Here is a 19282-nt window from a genome sequence, read left to right as displayed (position 1 = left end):
ACTGCATTCTTGAGGGCCTTACGCATGCATTTACATAAACAATATATTAAATTTTAAAAGAAATTATACATTTAAATGTCTTTTTTGTAATCTACGTACACCAATTAGAATCCGATGAATGACAGACCAGTATTGACTTCATGCTTTTTTTCTGAGCATTTTTCCTTAGATATTGCCAGTTTCTAAAAATCTCATTTCAGATATTACACATCATTTAAAAATAAATTTAAGGTTAGACTATAAAAACCTGAAATAACCTGTTTTCCCATCTTTGAGTTTTTTAAAAAAAAATCTTTTAGTCTCATGTAAAATATACATCAAAAAGTAAAAATTATCTTGAAGGGTATTTGTTCTGTTCCTCAGTGTGGAACAAACTGAAACGTGGCTTCTCGAGAGTTCATTTATCCACCTGCTGCATCAGTTCTGTGGCTTCTTTGCTTCTTGGTAAGCATGTCTGCTCACACTCCTCTCGCGTGTTGAATCTGTTCTTGTTCCCCTGGCAGCCACTATAGAGAAACTGTTCACACTGTCTGCCCTCCGCATTAAAGAACCATTGCCATGTAGGAGAGTTGCAGTTCCCATTCTTTCTGGGCTGCTGGCAGACTGCTGTCAAGTAAAGAAATTAAAAATGTGTTCTGATTAAAGACAAGGCGAAAAAGAAAAAAAACCCATCATCATGTATGACCAGGACAAATGAAATATGACCAATACATGATTTAAAATAAAGTTTATATCGGCACTCAGCACCTTTGAAAGAATGATTCCTTTATCTGTTAATAGTCATAATAATAATGATCTCTGCATTAGATATAGTGCCTTATCACGTTTTTGAGACACCTCAAAGCCCTGCACAGAATATACTGTAAAGTGAATTTACTGTATATTCTGCGGGTGAAATGTGATGTGTTCGTCTCTGCGATGAAGATCATGATCGTTTATTTTCCTTTCTTGCTACCCTGATGGCTTTTCCCAGCAAATGTGACATCCTCTGATATTATGACTGTGGTTTGCTTGGGGTGTCTTTTAATTACATTTTTGCTGTATGTAAGGTCTACTTTGTTACAATAAAAGAAAAGATGGGAAAGCTCAATTCAATGTCTCTGCAGTTGACTTGTATATTTTTTAGCCAAGTTTGGGCCTAAAACTAATCATTCACTAACATTTCAATAGAGAGTGAAGTTCTTGATCCAGGAGCAATGTTATACTGAATTTACATTTGCAAACAAATACATATGGAAGACATGGAAAATATTTACTGCTGAAGAGCATTCATGTTGCTGGAGTGAGTGATGGTTCAACACAAAATAAATGTTTATGTATATATGCTCAGTTGTGAATGTTTGAGCAGAGTCTTTCTAAATTTGCACAAGTTTTCTCCTTGCACAGTCCTTGCATTCTCTGAGTTCCTTATTTGTTATTTCATCGAATATCTCCAAAGCCGTTGACTATATAAATGCATTTTGTTGTTGTTGTTGACAAGGTTTGGCACAATGCCCTCCTAGATAAGGTACCATTTTATAGCCACCTTTCAAAGTTATATTCAGTTTCCTTTGAAAATGGTCTATCTTGAACTGTAGTTGTAGCCTATACCTTTGTCTCCTTTTCCCATCAACTCACTACATCCCTCAGTGCTCTTTTCTCTCATCCAGCTTAGTCAACCACATCAATGACATTCTCCAATCATTGTCTGACTCTATCAACTTCTTTGCTGGTGATTAAACTCTAAATTCTTCATGTTTCTTCAGATTGCTCAGTGTAAATAATTTACACTTGTTTAGCTGCATCATCCATGACAGTGATGATCTTTTCTCTTTCAATTCCTAAAACATGCATTTTCTTCAACCCGTTATTTTCAATTGGCTTCACTCTTAGCCTGTCTTTTCTTGAAATTGGAGGTGAAAATTCAATGATTGCAAACTGGAAGTCTCCACACTTATTGTGCCTGAAATTCACTCCCAAATTAATTGGAAAAAAAAACATGATCCGAAGGACAGGAAAGGGCGTTTTTCTTTCTGAGCTTGTCAAATTTTTCAGCCTTTTCTTAGCCAAGAAACAGCCTAAAAGCAAAATGCTGGCCACGAGAGCAACAAAATAATTAATATCATGGATAATTATTTTTAATTATTAGCATTATTTCATCATCTTTGTTAAATAGCCTCAAGAAAGGCTAAAACCAAGTAGTGGAAGCTGAAAAGTATAATAATATATTTGTTTGAATACCTGCCCTTGGCACTCTTCGAATGTTTCTATCAACTTGCTCACACTGCGCTCCTGTGTAGCTTTCTTTACACAAACATTTGTTGGGTCTCACGCACACACCTCCGTGCCGGCATACAGGGTCACACTTTGCTATTGAAGAAATGAACAATCATTAAGTACATCGAAGAAATATTATTATCTCAGAGCGTTTTGATACTCTGTACAATTTATTTACTGCATGTGCATTAATTAAACAACATAACAAAGCATTGCTTCTGGAAGGATTTACTTTTGTGTGGAAACTGCAGTGTTGTGTTGGACATAGATGTTAACTTAATAGACACATTTTAATTTGGAGTGAAGGGAGTTGTTTTCAAACCCCGAATCTCCTGATCTCATCTACACTGTGTGGAAGGCTGGGCATGGGCCAGACAGGTTTCTGTGGTGGGGGAGGGAAATTGAAAGGATATCTCCATCAGGCTCCTTGCATGCATCCTGACAGCTGTCTATAAGTACATGAGTAGTGGCCTGGGAGCAAGCTACTCTTGCCCTTTCAGCAGTGGGAGGTACATGGCTGCGGGTTGGGATTAAAGAAAAGGTTTAACTTCTCACTACCTTAATACTGGTTTTACTTTTAATGTTCAGTTCAATTAATGAATCCCAAATCTTAAACATCGGCCATGTAGGATTTTGATTTACGAGTAAACAGCATAAACACAGGGACTTGTTGACGCTTATCATTTTTTTAAAAGCTAGAATTGCCCTTCAGATGCCATGAGCAAGTCAGGCAAACTAATAGATGTTTTGCGTAGGACACCTGTCCCTTCTACAGATATTCATCTAGCACTGCATGACTTCCCTTTCCTGTGCACCACCCACGTGGCTATCCTGAGGTCTTTTTGACCAGAGAAGGGAGAGAGCAGATGGTCAGGTGAGGACATCAGAGTGGAATTCCACTTTACTCATTTTTAAAGCCAGAAACACACAATTTGTAAAAACAACTTGTTTTTTTTATCAACTTGGTCAAAAGGACGATTGACAAGAAAGAGAGCATTTTTTGTATGGATTCTGTTCGGAATGTGTATGGAAAAACTTATGTATCTTTGACTATATAACATTGACTTCATTTCTTATCAATCATATTTTTGTGAAGTGCTTGGTGATGTTTAGTTTTATGTGAACAAGTGTTATATATACATATATATATGCAAATTGTTGAGAAAATTTAACAGTGGATCCCAGTTAACACTAGAAATACACCCTCAATGTACCTTTAGTTTCACTAATGTAATACTTAATATAGGATTATATGTCCTATACCCACCACTTCTCCAAGTTACAGGAAGAAAAGAAAAATAATGAAAAACATGCAGACAAGATTCACTATGATGCTATGAGGGATGAGGAGCTTCAGTTATGAAGAGAGACTTGAGACGTTGGGAGAATAAGTGATAAAACATCAAATAACAGGCATAACTCAATCTCACGTACAAGTTTTGATGCCAAAAAAAGTGAATTTTACAACAGTAAAATCCAAAGCAATTGATCTGCAATTTTTAAAAAACTTTATTGAAGCGCAGAACAAAAAAAAAACTACTGACCCACTCTACAGAACTCTCCTTCCCAGCCTGGAGTACAGCAACATTTTCCTGTAGGAGTGCAATGCCCATTCCTACATTGGCGTGAGCAGTCTGATGATACTGGCTGTGGAGGCTGCACTGGTCTCTTACATTCTTCTGGGAATAAAGGTCTGTTTAAAAATAAAGAAATACCAAATGTTTAGCAAATGTTTATGTTGTTTGGCTGAGAAGTGTGTTATGTCAAACCTCTGCAATTTGCCAGAGTTTAGAAATGGAACTGATTCAATCAGTAAAATCAAAAGAATGATTTGTTCATTATTTTTTAAAGGACTTTTAAAGTCCTTTTTTTTGAAAAAGAAAAAAATAAACTTTCGATAACGGTTGTTTATTAAAATACAAAAGCACCCAGGGAGAAATGTCTTTACGTTGGTCTTTAAGATCATGGATAATAGGAAAAATACAATGGAAGCTACAATTACAGCATTTCTTAATACAGACACTTGTCTGCAGCTGCAGGAGCACTATATGAACAGACTGCCTCCCTACACAGCCCATAATTAAATACCCCCATCCTCCATAAGCCTCAGAGGCAAAGGAAACATGTAGCTCTCCTGACTTAATTAGCTCTTGGCAACAATTAAATGCCCTAAATAGAAGTCTTCAATTAAGTTTTTGGAAAATCACTTTTTTCCACCTTTAACACTGAGATGAAATTTGCAAATTCTATTTCAAATGGCTGCAATGCTCACCCTACTGAAACTGGGATGTGCCTTGTACTGTTGATCGTGAGTTACTTTTGTCGAAAGGAAGCAAATCAGTACGATTGCATCTAAAATTTTCAAAATGTAGTGGTTCAGATTCAATGCATTTGCTCCAGGAGTACTGCAAAATTCTACACATATAGAAACATTCAGATTAATCTATGAATGGTGTTTTATACTGCATCAAACAGTAGAAGTAGGGCCATTTTCCCTTTGAATTATCAGCATTTATAGACACATTTGGCAGCCCTTGTTTGATAATCCCTAAAAGTCAATCACAGGCATTTGGGTTTAACCTTTAACCCAGTCTTTCCTATTATGTGAAATGGGAATTGATGGATGGAAGGGACAGGGAGGAGTTGTGAAGTTTCAACAAGCAAGTAGAACATTAAAATACCAAATCACTAGTAAACTTCATAATGTTTTCGATTCTTTGTTGTAAAAGAACATTATGCTTTAAAAGGAAGCCTTTGTCAATGAAAAAAAATGAAAAATGTTGCCTCATTTGTTTACAGCCACAAAGAACAATGATATCGAAGGATCACAAGAGAGGTTTGGATAAGGAAGGCCACTTGGCATCAATTCACATCTTGGTGCATAACAACATTATCATCATAATCATGTATGGGCCTTCCGCCTTGTCTCCTTCCACAAACAAATATCTGTTCAAAATGTTTCATAAGCAGATGTGAAGATTTAAATGGATGCGTTGTAAAAATTACATGTACTGAAGCATTGAATGGCAAAGCGAAAAGCAATAACAATAATAATAATCATGTACAATTGTGTGGGAAAGCTGATAGAAAGCAGCGGTTACTGATGTATCCATTTGGAGACCATAAACCAGTATGTAAACTGATGTACCACCTAATGGAAATGTTTAGATTGTAGAAGAAGGTGTTTAAAATTTCAGCCAACAGGCTGTATCACTCCAGTACATTAGGGTACCAAGTCAGTTTCAGGACAGTTGTTTTGGTTGTTTCTAACATGCTCTTTCATGTTCTCCCACACTCATTCACCCCCTCATGCCTCCCTCCCCTTTAGCATTTTTAGTATTGCACTTGTTTTTGTACTTGTGTATCAGCCTGGCTAAAGTTGGTAGCACTTTCGCTGCTGAGACAGAAGCTTGAGGGTACAAGCCCCCATGTCAGAACTTGAACCCACATAGTTTAAGTTGACACCAATGAGGGTGTGTTTCATTGTCAGAGATGCTGTCCTTCGAATGAGATGTTAAAGAAACTGATGTCCCATCAACCTATTTAGATGGCATAAAGATCCATTGGCACTATTTGAAAAGAGAAGGGAGTTTCTCCCAGTGTTCTGGCCAACAATCCCCCAAATAAAATTGGTCATTTGTTTCATGGCTGTTTTGGGACACTGATGTGTGAAATTGGGCTATCACATTCACTTACAAATACACAATCGCTCTACTTCACAATAAATCCTCTGACGTGCTTTGGGACATCCTCCCAATGCAATGAAGCACTAAACCAAACCATATTATTATTTTTTAAGATTTGGCGGTATTGTTGCAAAGTAGAACTGTTTGCTTTAAAGGAAGGGCAAATTAAGGGCAAGTGCCTTGAATGTTAAAGAAGACTGTAATTTCATTGATGACTAGTATAAGTGCTGCCAGTTTCCAGCATTAGTAATGGAAAAATAATATGATTATTATTTTATTCTACCATATCATATCAGAGCAAAAACTCTGGAACAATTTCTCAGAGTGTGAAAACAATTTTTTACACAATGGCCAGTAAATTGACGGTGTGGACAGTAGGGTTGTAGAAACCCTTCCTTTAGTGGAAGGAAAATGTCACACTGGTGCAGCTGGGGTGCTTATTTGAGATTCAGGTTAAGACGTTTTGATGAGGCAGAGGCGAGAATATATGCTTCACATCTGGTGCCTTCTATAACGGACTAAACAGTGTTTGATATGAGTCTGAAAATGGAACAAAATCTGTTTTGTTTCCTACTGTTGACACCCCTCAACTTGCTGAGCACAAAATGAATCCGAAACATATGTTACACAATAGATGGTAGCATCGGGGGCTGGCCCATGCAGGTGAGGGAGGGGGGTGGGAGAGATGCAAGGGGAGTAAAGCTATACTGCATTTAATGCTGGCACTGTGCACAATCTAGACCATATATTTGACTTAACTAAGTTATGAATGACTGTGAGAGAGAAGCAAGCCACGTACGTTAAACAAATATTTCAAAAAGCACATTTGTCTTTGGGATGGAACACTGTAGCAGTTTCAGGCAGTCGTAGACTAGGATTCGTCCGGCCCAATCTATCCAAATTTCTCCAAATATTCCTTCTTTTGACAATGCTGTTGATAACTTGGAATAGAAAGTAATCGTAACCCCTCTGAATTATATTCTGTGTCCCATAAATGATTAAACAACACACAGAATTTGCAGACAGAGCTACAATGTTGCCTCGTCCTAAAGTTCAAAGTGATTTCATCTCGAGTAAAATAACAAGCATTTGAGGTATTTCAGGTGGATGTTAAAGATCCCATAACACTATTCAAAAAGAGAAGGGAGTTTCTCACAGTGTCCTGGCCATCAAACGCCAGATAAAATTGGTCACTCACTCTTTGTGAGACACAACCGGCTGCCATGTTTCGCCCACAAAATACACAGTCATACTACTTTACAGTATATCTTGTGAAGCGCTTTGAGACGTTTTGACAACATGATAAGATAGTATATCAAATGCAAGTATTGTTATTACTGTTGTCTATAAATATATGTATAAATATATGGCATCGGTACTCAGGTGGAAATTTAGCAGAGTTACAAAGTACAATAAATAATCATTGCATCAACTGGTTTGTGGTCCATTTCTTCTCAATTCATGAACTGGGGGAGCCACATCAATCATCCCCTATTTAATGAAAAAATATTGAACGGATGCCCAATATCAGCAGAAGGAAGTCATTGTGAGTAATTTCAAGAATTACACTAACACCAGTTTTGTTTAGATAAGGCAGTGGAAAAGATTTTTTGAAAAAAATTAGATTAGCTGGCTCTGTTGTTTTTTCCGAGTTAAGCGGAAATTAAAACAATATTGCATTAGTGCATGACTTTTAGCAATAGAGCTTTGTGATTGGAACTAATATAGGACTATTACTGGTATCTGATGGCGCACAGCCCTTAACAGCTATGACATGTTTGAAAAACGATACCCAGCCTGGTTTGTATTGATAGCAATAGCTCAGAGGTCAGCACAACCACTAAACAGTTTGTATTACAATCGGGGTGGTCATGAAAACAACACCTGCTGCATGAGCACTTGACAAAACAGCTGGGTCAACAGTCACTGTGGGAATTTATCAATGCAAGATCTATTGCGGGAGAGGGCATGGGGAATGTACTACCATTGCCTAAAATTCCCTTCACTTTTTGTTAGTTTAAGTGCTTGGAAAGTTGAAATGCACACAAATTATTATTAAAGCTCTTAAGGGAATGGTTTCTGCGTGTGGCTGGGTAATTGAGATAAGCAATCTGTGGTGATGTTATGCTCACTGGCTAATTAAACACAGCATGGTGCTAATTTTAGTGTGTTATTCCATACACAGAATTGTTTTAATTCATGCTGGAAAATGCTCTGGCAAATGTTACATAAAAGTTAAAATATGTTTTTTAAGCATCACTGTCAGAAGAGTACACGTAAGTAACAGTTTAAAAGCAGACACCATTGGGATTAGTCCAGCCAGCCAGCCACTGGGGAAACAGACTCTGTAAATTGCCAACATACAGGAGCCATTTTTATTCAGCCAATACAGCACGTTACATTCATCACATCACCACTACAACCCATCAAGCTTAGCTCAATGCGATGTGAGGTCCCAGTGTAACCTTCCAGATATTTCAGTTCAAGACCACCCCGGTGGTTTGGGCAACATGAACACAAAACCAAGGTCAATTGAGCCAGTGTCTTGAAATCAGATACAAATACTGTAACAGATACGATGTGCAAAATAACTCAAACAGACCAAAAAAAAAGAACTATTTAATCTAATGTGCAAAGATTTGTTAGTAGTGTACCACGATAACAAGTTTAAAAACCTTGTAAGCCTGACTGTGAGCCAGTTCTGGTACATAAAGATTTTGCCCTTGGAACCATGAAAACCTCTCGACTGCTTGACAACTGAGACAGGACAAATGTAGTACTGTCATTCCCCAAATAGCTGAAGAGGTTTTTGCCTTTAACTCTTTAAGACAATGTCCCAAAAGAGGGCTTTTTAAAATATATGTGTATAAAATTAAACTGTGTTCAGATTTCTCCAGATGATAAACATGGATTAAAATACTTTCATCTTTATGTAAGGTTCAAGTCATGGATTTCAGCACTTTTTGATACAGCACGATCACTGATATGTGTCTTTTTTATGATACCCTTATTAATAAAATCACACAGAAAATTGTCTTTCCATAATAGGCTCCTTAGTTACATAGTGCTCCAGAGTGGTGGTTAATTCTGCACTTGTACTTGATGACACTGGGATCTTTAATTCCGCGCTTCCTATCTATCTGTGGCAAATACCGTGTCCTGCGTTTATGGTGGGAGATCTTGTAACAACAAAATGTTTGCTACAGTTAGAGAACTACCTGATAATGCTTCCACTACGCTTGAGAGAGATTGCCCTGGTACTAGAGACAGCTTCGCTCACAAAATATACAGTCAATTCACTTTACAGTATATCCTGTGAAGCACTTTGAAACACTATATCAAATGCAAGTATTATTATTATTATTAGCCTGGTATTCTGTGTAGACATCTGGAGTGTAGCAAAAACAACAACTTGCATCTATATAGCACCTTTAACCTCGGGTGGGGTCTCGTACAGCTTAAAAAGCATTCAGTGCGGCTCTTGTGTTGCTGAAGAGGATGTGGAAATCTAGTTTATGCTCTAGTAATTTGTGGTTATCCTCCAGTAGTAATCTTAGCCAGATTTCTGCAAAGCTTGGAATAGTTGGGAGTCTGGCACAGAGCAGACAATCCTTATCAGACCCAGAGATTTCAATTGCTCTGTGAGTCCTGGAGCAAGAAGTGGAAATAAAATCAGTCAGCTTTCCCACTCCTGATCGTTATCACCAGATTCCTGCTGGGAATGTGTGTAGAAGTTCAGGGAGGACAGGAGCAGGTTCAGCTGTGACGCTCCCCACCCCCACAGCCTGTCAACACTCACCGGCTGGGATCACACATGAAGGTACTGGATAATGGTCATTGCCTTGCACCCCAGCAGGAGAAATAAGAGTGTCTTCGGACAAGGAAGACAGAATATTAGGAGGGAAAGAAGGTGCACCTGTAGTTGGGTGATCAAACTCTATCAGACAGCTGAAAATGTAATTGGCATTTGGATGTCAGCCTGGCTTGGCTGATAGCACTCTCGCCTTTGAGTAAGAAGGTTGTAGATTCAGGTCCCACATCCGGTTCCACCCACATCCCACTTCGTCTGGCCTACCCACTCGCTCTTTAACCGTTAAATGTTATGTTATGTTTCTGGAAGGCAAACACAAATATTGTTTTTGCGGCCCACAAACCTTTCCCCTGTAGGGAATCTGGCCCTTGGCAGCAAAAAGGTTGGGCCATCCTGGTCTAGGCTAATGCTGCAATAGGGTGCTGGAAGTGAGCTGCATTGTTTGAGGTGCTGTCCTTCGGAAGAGATGTTAAACCAATCCCATAGCACTAGTTGAAATTTACGACCTATGTATATACATATATATATAATATATATACACACATAGATTTATACATAAAAGTAATAATAATAATCGTTGCATTTGATATAGTACATTATCATGTTGTCAAGATGTCTCAAAGCGCTTCACAGGATATACTGTAAAGTGGTTTGACTGTGTGTTTTGTGGGTGAAACGAGGAATCCAGTTTGAGCACAACAAATGTCCCACAAACAGCTATGGAGTGAGTGACCAATTTTAGTTGGGGATTGTCCGCCAGGACGCTGGAAGAGAGAAACTCCCATCACTTTTTGAATAGTGCCAGAGGATCTTGAACGTCCACTTTGAACAGGCAGAGGGATCCTTGGTTTAATGTCTCATCCAAAGGGCGGAAATTTAGTAGGATGTTATAAAAATGCAAATTCCTTTTTTTNCTATAACTCTGCTATCATCTGTGCTGTCAGGGGTGATCGAGCCAGGTATGGAGACGAGCCTCGTTCACTGGTCAGAAGAGAATGTAATGATACACAACTTGAGGCAGGTTTATCTTCCCATTCCAATTTACCAAAAGGCATAAACACCTGAAACCTATCTCTAAGGTTGATCACAGAGGCTTCGGGACGCTTCCCTTACAATCAACAGCTGGAATGGTTATTAGGAAGGATGGAGGAGACCAGGACATTGGACTTACTTAAGACACAACTTGTTGTTGTATTGGGAACATGGTAGAGCTGTAATTCTGGAAGCATGTGATTAAAATGGCTGAAAGAGCGTTCCTCATCAGAACCTCTCCTAATCTTGTGAGTATTTGTGAGGTTAAAATTTGAATCTCAGGTTTCTTAAAAAGAAATGTGGAAAACCACAAATGGAGGTTGACTTTAAGAATTTTCCCCAAATTCTGCAAGGATCCTACATTTTAAGACAGCAGGGTGAAAGGCTTGAAGACCATGAGGAATTTCAGGCCTCAGGATGGTTTTTGTTTTGGGTGTTAAACATGAACCTTTCAAGCTGTGTATTGCACTCTTCGCCAATATGCAACCATCATTTCTTATTACTACCTTTCACCCTCATCCTGAGGGTCCTTGTTACTGTGCTTTTTCCACATGCTCTCACTTCCAGTCTCTGGGAAGATAAATGCAAGTTGCTGTTGTTGTCTTGTGAGTTGTACAGTTTCCTGCTGCCGATCCACACTGATCACTCCCGGACCTTGATTTTTCACTACCATTTGCGCTCCCATCTGGGATTTTCTTGTGAACATTCCTGTGTGGATAATTCTCCATTCCCACATTCTTGTTCGTCCTGGCCTGTGACTTCCCACTGGTTGTGATTGTGATTTATTGACTATTCTTGTCCCTAGCAATCTGGTTCTGCTGGCTCCATTTCTTGCTAAATGTCATGGCCTCTGTTTATGCTATTTGCATTCATTATTGAATGCATTCATTACTGAACGCAAATACGCATTACTATTCAAACCATCAAGGAACACTAGTGAAGAACTAGGGCCAGAAATCCAACTGTCGGATGGAAATTACAGACCAATGACACCGTATTAAGAAACTGTGGACTGAGAGCATGACCAGGATTAATGAACCAGGAATTGAGTGCATAACTGTTGGCTATCACTGTATTGAAAAAAACATGCTGATTTGTATGAGAAATTACATGATACTTTGGGTGGTTGGAAAAACACTTGAATGGAAAACAGCAGCATAAATGGTGCTTCAGAAAAGGCATTTCAGGGTGTAAAATGTGTTTCCTCCAGGAAACCTCATGTTCATCTTGACGACCCATAGAAACCTGGCTCTAAGCCAGGGTGGAACTGAGTTCTTGCGGTTTGGTATGACACACACATGATTCCTTGCAGGAGATCCACTCTGCGTCTTGAGTCATTTACCCACTTTACAACAAGATTTATCCCGTGGTTTTCCCAATCAACCCCGAGGTAACAAAAATCTAGTACATGAAAGTTACGAATGGGATTGGCGACATAAAACTGCAGAAGGTGAAACTGATGGAACTTGATCATCGTTAGAATTGATATAATGCTTATAACGTCAAAACAACTCAGGGTATTGCTGTTAAATTCAGTCACTGCATTGGTAGACAACGTGGCAGTCAATTTGCGTACAGCAAAATCCCATGAAGTGAACTAGCAATTTACCTTGAGGATTGTTGGTCAGGACACCAGGAGAAATCTCCTTTTTTTGAATAGGGTCAAAATGTGTTAATTTGCAATAAAAAAAAGCTCACAATAATATCAGTCTAGTACACAGTGTGCACTGTGTTCTGCCTGTGTTTTAAAATTACCTCCAAAGTCTAATGACTGATAGAAAGCAGAGTTGTTAGTGTTAGCTAGGTTGACTTATTGCAGAATATCCTGTCAGAAACTCCCAAATGGAAGTTGACAGAGTTGGAGTCATTCGGGGAATTTGAAGTATGTACGAACCAAGAACTATTTCAATGAGTCTGTAAAAAATCCGCAAAAATGACCCTCAAGGAAGAGGTGGAACTTCTAGTTCATTACAGATGTCTTCACTGATGATTTTAGCTGATGTTACCACCTGTCCCTTGGGGGCATGTAAGTCATAGGATTAGAGTTTACAATTTTTAACTATCTAATGAATCTCAATCTCTAGGCAAAGGAGGAGTCAAGAGTATCCCTCAGTGTAGATAAGGCTGCAGTTGAGCATTTTCTACATTTGAGTGTAATATGTAGTAACATACAGCAAGTAACAATTTCAGAGACTAGACCACCTAACTAGCCATGAAAATTCCAAAAATATGGAATCCTGTGTGGCATCTATCTTCAAATTAAATAACCTTTTTGGTTGATAGGAAATTGTCTTCAAAACCTTTTGTAGTTTGCCTTGTTCCTCCATCTGTACTGCTGGCTTGTTCCACATATCTATTGCCCTTTTACTCAAAAAAAATCCTGTATTTCCCATACTCTCTTTAGTGGTCCTAATTTTGAGGTAGGTACAGCACTTTATTTGCGAATTTTGAACACAGCAGACATGCTTATCGGAATTCAGATTTTTCTAAACCTTTCACAATCTTAAATACAGTACTTCCATCAAATCTGTCTCAGTCTTCTCCATTCAAGGTAACAGAGCTCAATAAGAAAAATGAATGAAACAGCACTGCAAGTGACAGTAATGATGGCATTTGATTTATATATTTGTACCACTGTGTACTTTCTATAAGAAATCCTAGATGAAAAAAGACCAAGGTTCGTCTAGTTTGCCTTCCATCTTCCTGGCGGTAGCATGCACATATGTCCCAAATTACTTATGTGTCAGTCTTGTCTATGTACCAGCCTATAGTCTTGTCACAACATGTCAGCATTAAAGGTGAAGGAAGGGCGTCTTCTTCACCAGAATTCTCTTGGGCAAAAGGCTGCCTCACTTCATCCGGACAATGGAGAGGAAATGTTTCAGGAAAGGTACTGCTAAGTAGAACATTTTGCATCTTTCAGTAGTGAAGGAGACGCCAGAATTTGTGAATTACAAACTTAAGAATTTATTTTACCTAATTTCCTTTATGAATGGAATAAGCGTAGTGTTCAAAGCCCTTCAATTTGGACTGTACATTTATTTTATCTTTCACATGTTTTTGTTTGACTAATTTATCAATTAATAATCCTAAATTTAATTAATGATAATAATCCTTGCATTTAATTCAGCGCCTTAACACCAACACATCTCAAAGTCCTTCACAGAGTTTTCGGTTGGGTGTAGTGTGTGAGTGTGAAAGCAAACACTGCAACCGATTTATGCACGGCAATGTCCCTGCAAACAGAAAAAAATGACCAGTTTTTAATCTGGCCAGGACACTGGGTGAAATGGCTTTTTTTTCCCCAATAGTGTCATGGGATTTTCAGCATTCACCTGAACAGGCAGAAAAAATAATAATACAGCACTATGCTTGTCATAGGGTCATTTCTGCATGCTTAAAAACTTGGTAGGAAAGATAGGTCATGCCTACTAAGGAAGCTTTTTTTGTGGCACAATACCCTAAGTGGCAGATCTGTTCTCATGGTACAATTTCTGCCTTGTGTGGACTTGAGTCATATGCACCAGGAAGGTGCTTCATTCTAATTGCCTGTATCTGAGGTTTGTTGACTTTACTAGTGGTGGAAGCACTACAATTGGCCACAGCTTCCTTGACTACTCCTTGACTAGGGAGAGTGCAAAACATTAGTCAACACCCTGCTTCTGAACACTATGTAGTGTTCCCTCTTGGAAAGGTATATGAATGGCAGGATTGGAGGGGGGACCACCCATAACAGAATAGTCTGCAGATAGTCACAACCAAAGGAAGATCATTTTTACATGGTACTGGAAGACAATTGACACTCATGGAACTAAACCCCAGTATGAAGTAGTACATTTTGGACAGAAGAAGGGGAAAACATTAGAATGTGCAGTTATTAGGTATGAATTGCTACGGTTAATGCTATGTGTCGCTGCTAAAGATTGCCAGCACATAGCTGTCAGTAGATTGTATTCCATCTGCTGGAACCTCTTGGCAAAGTAGTTTCGGTTGGCCTGTGATCTCACAAACATGGAATATAACTTGTGTGTCCCATAAATGTGAGATGAGTCAACCGCTTGTCATTTGCCGTTATTGGCCACACACGTTGCACAAGACGCCCAACTCAACACAGCTAGTCCTAAAAGAACAAGTCCCCGATTTCAGTGAGCTGTGGAGTTTACCTTCTCAGGCAAATTGGAAATTGCTGCACCAATACTGCAGCGACTTCTGGTTTTGGACTGAAATTGTGAGATTCACTGCCAAATTTGCAAAATATTGGAGGGGGAGAAAAAAAGTTACAATTTTCAGAGAATTAGCTGTTGATGTATTTAGGTAATAAGCAGTGTTAATTAAGTACATCGCCATCTGACTGTCAACAATGCATCTTCTAATACATCGAATCTTAATGCAATGCCAATGGGTAAATGAAAATCTAAAGATGTTGCTTGACGTTGTTCAAATTTACTACCTCAAGAGCAGTAAACACATTTGCCAGTTAATGTGACGCATGTTGGTGGTGGGAAAAGGTGGAAAAGGGAGTGAAAGCCAAATTTCTTTTGAAACTGAATTGTTTATTCTTGTCATCAAGCATAAAGATCATTGTTGGCACAAAGTCTCCTCTTTCTACCTCAGAACCACACAAGGAGGCTTGGATTAGGGAAGTATAAAGTCAGCAAAAGTTTCTAAAATTCCATATAGAATTGTCATAAATGAATTAAGGGTGGCAAATTGGTGTAAAAGGAGAAAGTTGAATGTAATAGCCAAAGAGACTCTCCCCTTAAAAAAACCCTTTTTAAACTGCAGAAGTGTAGTAACTACCGCAGTTGAGAGGGAGACAATACCTCCTCAGATTTCTAAAATGAGATGACATAAGCATTCATACCACCAAAGTAGCCTTACTGCCGGGAATGCCATTGCCCACATTGTGTATGGCAGCATGAAAATTACTGAGGGCCTGAATATAGTTTTAAGGAGTCGCCAGAATTATCACTGACCCTGAATTCAGTGTAGTTTGAATGACTGGTGAGACAAGAGCTGTTAACTGGTAACATGATTGAACATTATGAACTAAAGTTATGAAAACAGAGACTGATTTCAGCTATCATTAATACATATGTAATAAATCCTCGGGATGAAATTCTACCTGGTTTAATAGATTGACTCTATTAACATAGCATTTTAGAGATCCAGAAATTGGCAAATTGTTGAATTCAGACTTAACTTTTACGTAGGTATTCTGTATTTCTTACAAAAAAATAAGCTTTAAAATGAAGGCCTTATTTAAGAATTTGCCAAGTTTGGACGTTCTAAATTGCTATATTAATTTCTCCCAATGGCAAAGATAACTGACTAAGATGATGTATTTTTGATGGCTTCTTTAATAAAAAATAAAGATATTTCCTTGCCAGTAAAGTTCCCAATTTTGCAACACACTCTTATTCTGGAGTCAGTAAATTTCCTGATAAGCAGAGAATAGCCCTCACAATGTTGGTGTTTCATAAATGTACCTTTTAAGATTGAAAAATGATTTCTTAATCACCAAAGATCACAGTTTACCTGTCACTTTCACATTCCTGGGCCTAACTAACTTGATTCATGTACCACAACATCTGGAGTACCTGGGCCTATTGTAGAGCTGCTAACTGAATACACATGCGAGATGATCTTTTTACCATCGTGACTGACGCGTTTGATGGTGCTGTCTGTATTGTTTTCACTCGCTCTTTATATCAGCTGCCAAGCAGACATAATGACGCAGATTGATACCATGTGTTGCCTAAAGCGAACAACTATGCGCTCCCTGAGCATTTTGCTACGGCTGTACCTTTTGGGGTCAATCAGTTTGTAGAGCTTCCCACTGGGTGATTGAGTCCTGCTCTTAATGCTCGCCAATATGTAGACCTCACCTGTAGAGACAAATGAAAGGATTTCAAACATTACCTCCATTCAATGCAAAACATTACCATTTGGCGATGGATTACACAAAACCCTTTCCAAAAAACACTTTTTAAAAAAACTTTCAGATAAGATCTAAGTACATGCTTAGAGATTCTCTCATTTCCTTTCAAAAAGTTTACCTTTCTATAAGCTAAAATACTGAATCCTGTATTGACCAAAAGTTTATTTTAGCATTGATTAATTACAAGGTAATTTTTTACTAATGGACAAGACTGAATATATATTTATATATATAGTGTACCTTGTTTTAAAAAAAATGTGAGTCACCAGATAAAGGTTTGCATAAAACTTATAAGGTATTTTTGAGAAAATGTTATTTTAAATAGGTCTATATTTACATTGGTACAGTTACCCACGAAATGTTTCTGCTTGTCACATGAATGCTACTCCTTGGAACTAAAGCTTTGCATGTCCATAATTATTCAGTGAGGTCAGTCCATTAAAGAAAACCACACTCACAGCTGTTTCAATAGGAGTAATCTGTGAAATCTCAGCACAGTGGCCAATTCTTTTCAATAGATACAGATGTGATGATTCACTACTTCATAAAAGTTTTCTTTAAAAAGATCTTGCCAAACACTTGTCAGGCTACATTAACACTTCATTTTTGTTGTGTATCAGAATTGCTTATATGTGATCCTCCCTCATATTTTCTTAGAATATTCGTAAATTAATTTGAAGTTACCAAAATACAGTAAACTCACTTTTTGAGACTGTTTGGCAGATGCACAAAAAGATACAACATTGTTGCAGATGGGGCTGATGGCAGCCCAAAATAATGTTGCTGCGTCAAAGACCATCAGATTACGTTGTATTGATGGACAACAGCAACGCTGATTATTCTGTTCTTGAAACAATAATAATAATCTCTGCATTTGATATAGCACCTTATGTCGTCAAAATGTCTCAAAGGGCTTCACAGAATTTACTGTACAATGTATTTGACAGTGTATTTCTAGACAAAAGCGGCAGCCAATTTGTACACAGCAACGTTCCACAAACAGTCGTGAAGTGAATGACCAATTTTCTCTGGGGAGTTATTGCCAAAGTACCAATGTCGGTATTTTGTTCTATTTTTATTTATATGTACAATGAATAATATTAAAGCTTTATACAGTATATACTTTTTAAAAAGTATTTTCTTTAATTGCCACATTTGTATAATGAATTGCAATGTTGCCATACTCTTCTTGCAGCTAATTACAGGAGCAGTGATTGTTAAGTGTAAATTGTTTTGGAAACAGTCAGTAAAATTGTCTAAGAACAAATCATTTGAATCACCTTGTAGTTGCAAATGAAACCTTAAAAATCCAGAAGCCATATTTGGCATCAATATATATTTTCCTGATTTTGTTTGCCTTCTTTAGAAACACTCTTCGTGACATTGTAAATCATATTTATGTTACACAGCAACAGCACTGTTGAAAATTAATATGGTTGGTTATATATAGAGTAAATATATTGGACACTGGACAGATGACACTGGATTACAATGCAGCAATGTAACAAGGTTCAAACAAGATCATAAACCATGCGAGAGAAATTTGAGTGCTTTGTTAGCAAACTGAACCCACATGTGATCTTCCATCACATAATGAGTATTTGTTTAATATACAATCAATACAATATATACCGGGAGAAACTCACTTCTCTTTTCGAGTAGTAACATGGGATCTTTAACGTCTACGTGAACAGGCAGACGGGACCTCGGTTTAACGTCTCATCCGAAGGACGGCACCTCTGACAAAATATAGAGTTCATTACCTAGTTCATCTTCTCCAAATGCTAAAACACTTCCCCAGATTTGACCAGTAAGTGAGTTCCTGCACATGGCGCTGCTGCTGAGGCACAAGGCTCTTTCTTGCCACTGTTTGTTTAAAGGGTTTTGTTGGAGGCTCATCAGTTGTCTGAAATTATAGGCAAAAAAACAGGTTGCTGCTACTGTACAGTAAACCTCACATAAGTTATTATCAGTTGGAATCACGCATTTAATATGACTTATGCAAAGTATAAGTTATGTCAAACTTGCATAGAATATGAACTCATGAACATGACATATATATAGATCAGACTTATGTGAGTTTTACTGTATTTGCTTTACAAATGCTGTTTCATAACATATCTGAAAAATCCTGTTGGATTCCTCTTGCTTTTTGGGGACGAAAAAATTTAACATGCAAAACATCTTCCGCAACAGACTTTAAACGTAAGGATATTTCAATGAATTTGTTAACTGGAATTGGGAATGTTCAAAGCAGGTCAAGTCACTCTGGCTCACTAGGATGTTTGGCAATTGATACTTCAATCACAAACAGAACATGAACCCATGTAGCAATGACTGCCCTGAGTGGAGGGAGAAGTCTAAGTCCAAAAGTATTGACATAGACCATCAATAGGATTCTGGCCAGAGTCCGAAACAATCTGTATGGCAAATGCATTTCACTTTTACAGGCCTCTCTTTTCGGGTGTTCTTGCACTTCTATGTTTGTTTCTGCAAAAGAAGACGAACTTTGGGGTTGGGAGAGTCATCTATTGAGGCTAAAATGGTCACACATGT

The 19282-nt window shown here is 38.1% G+C and overlaps 1 protein-coding gene across 1 annotated transcript in view; it reads right to left on the bottom strand.

The window, feature by feature from the left end:
* Positions 1–260: 260 nt before the first annotated feature.
* LOC103182246 (hedgehog interacting protein) overlaps positions 261–19282 on the bottom strand; it is a 69106-nt gene continuing 50084 nt past the window's right edge. The window contains exons 10-14 of the mRNA XM_042341719.1: positions 18490–18632; positions 16592–16673; positions 3801–3949; positions 2221–2349; positions 261–606 (exon numbers count right to left, since the gene is read on the bottom strand). Coding sequence (XP_042197653.1) covers positions 398–606; positions 2221–2349; positions 3801–3949; positions 16592–16673; positions 18490–18632 — 712 coding nt within the window. The 3' untranslated portion in view covers positions 261–397. The remainder of the gene's footprint in view (positions 607–2220; positions 2350–3800; positions 3950–16591; positions 16674–18489; positions 18633–19282) is intronic.

Source organism: Callorhinchus milii, unplaced genomic scaffold (assembly GCF_018977255.1).
Source record: "Callorhinchus milii isolate IMCB2004 unplaced genomic scaffold, IMCB_Cmil_1.0 Scaffold1, whole genome shotgun sequence".
Classification (NCBI taxonomy): domain Eukaryota; kingdom Metazoa; phylum Chordata; class Chondrichthyes; order Chimaeriformes; family Callorhinchidae; genus Callorhinchus; species Callorhinchus milii.
Note: the sequence above shows the minus strand (reverse complement) of the source record. Positions and strands in the feature narration are given on the sequence as shown.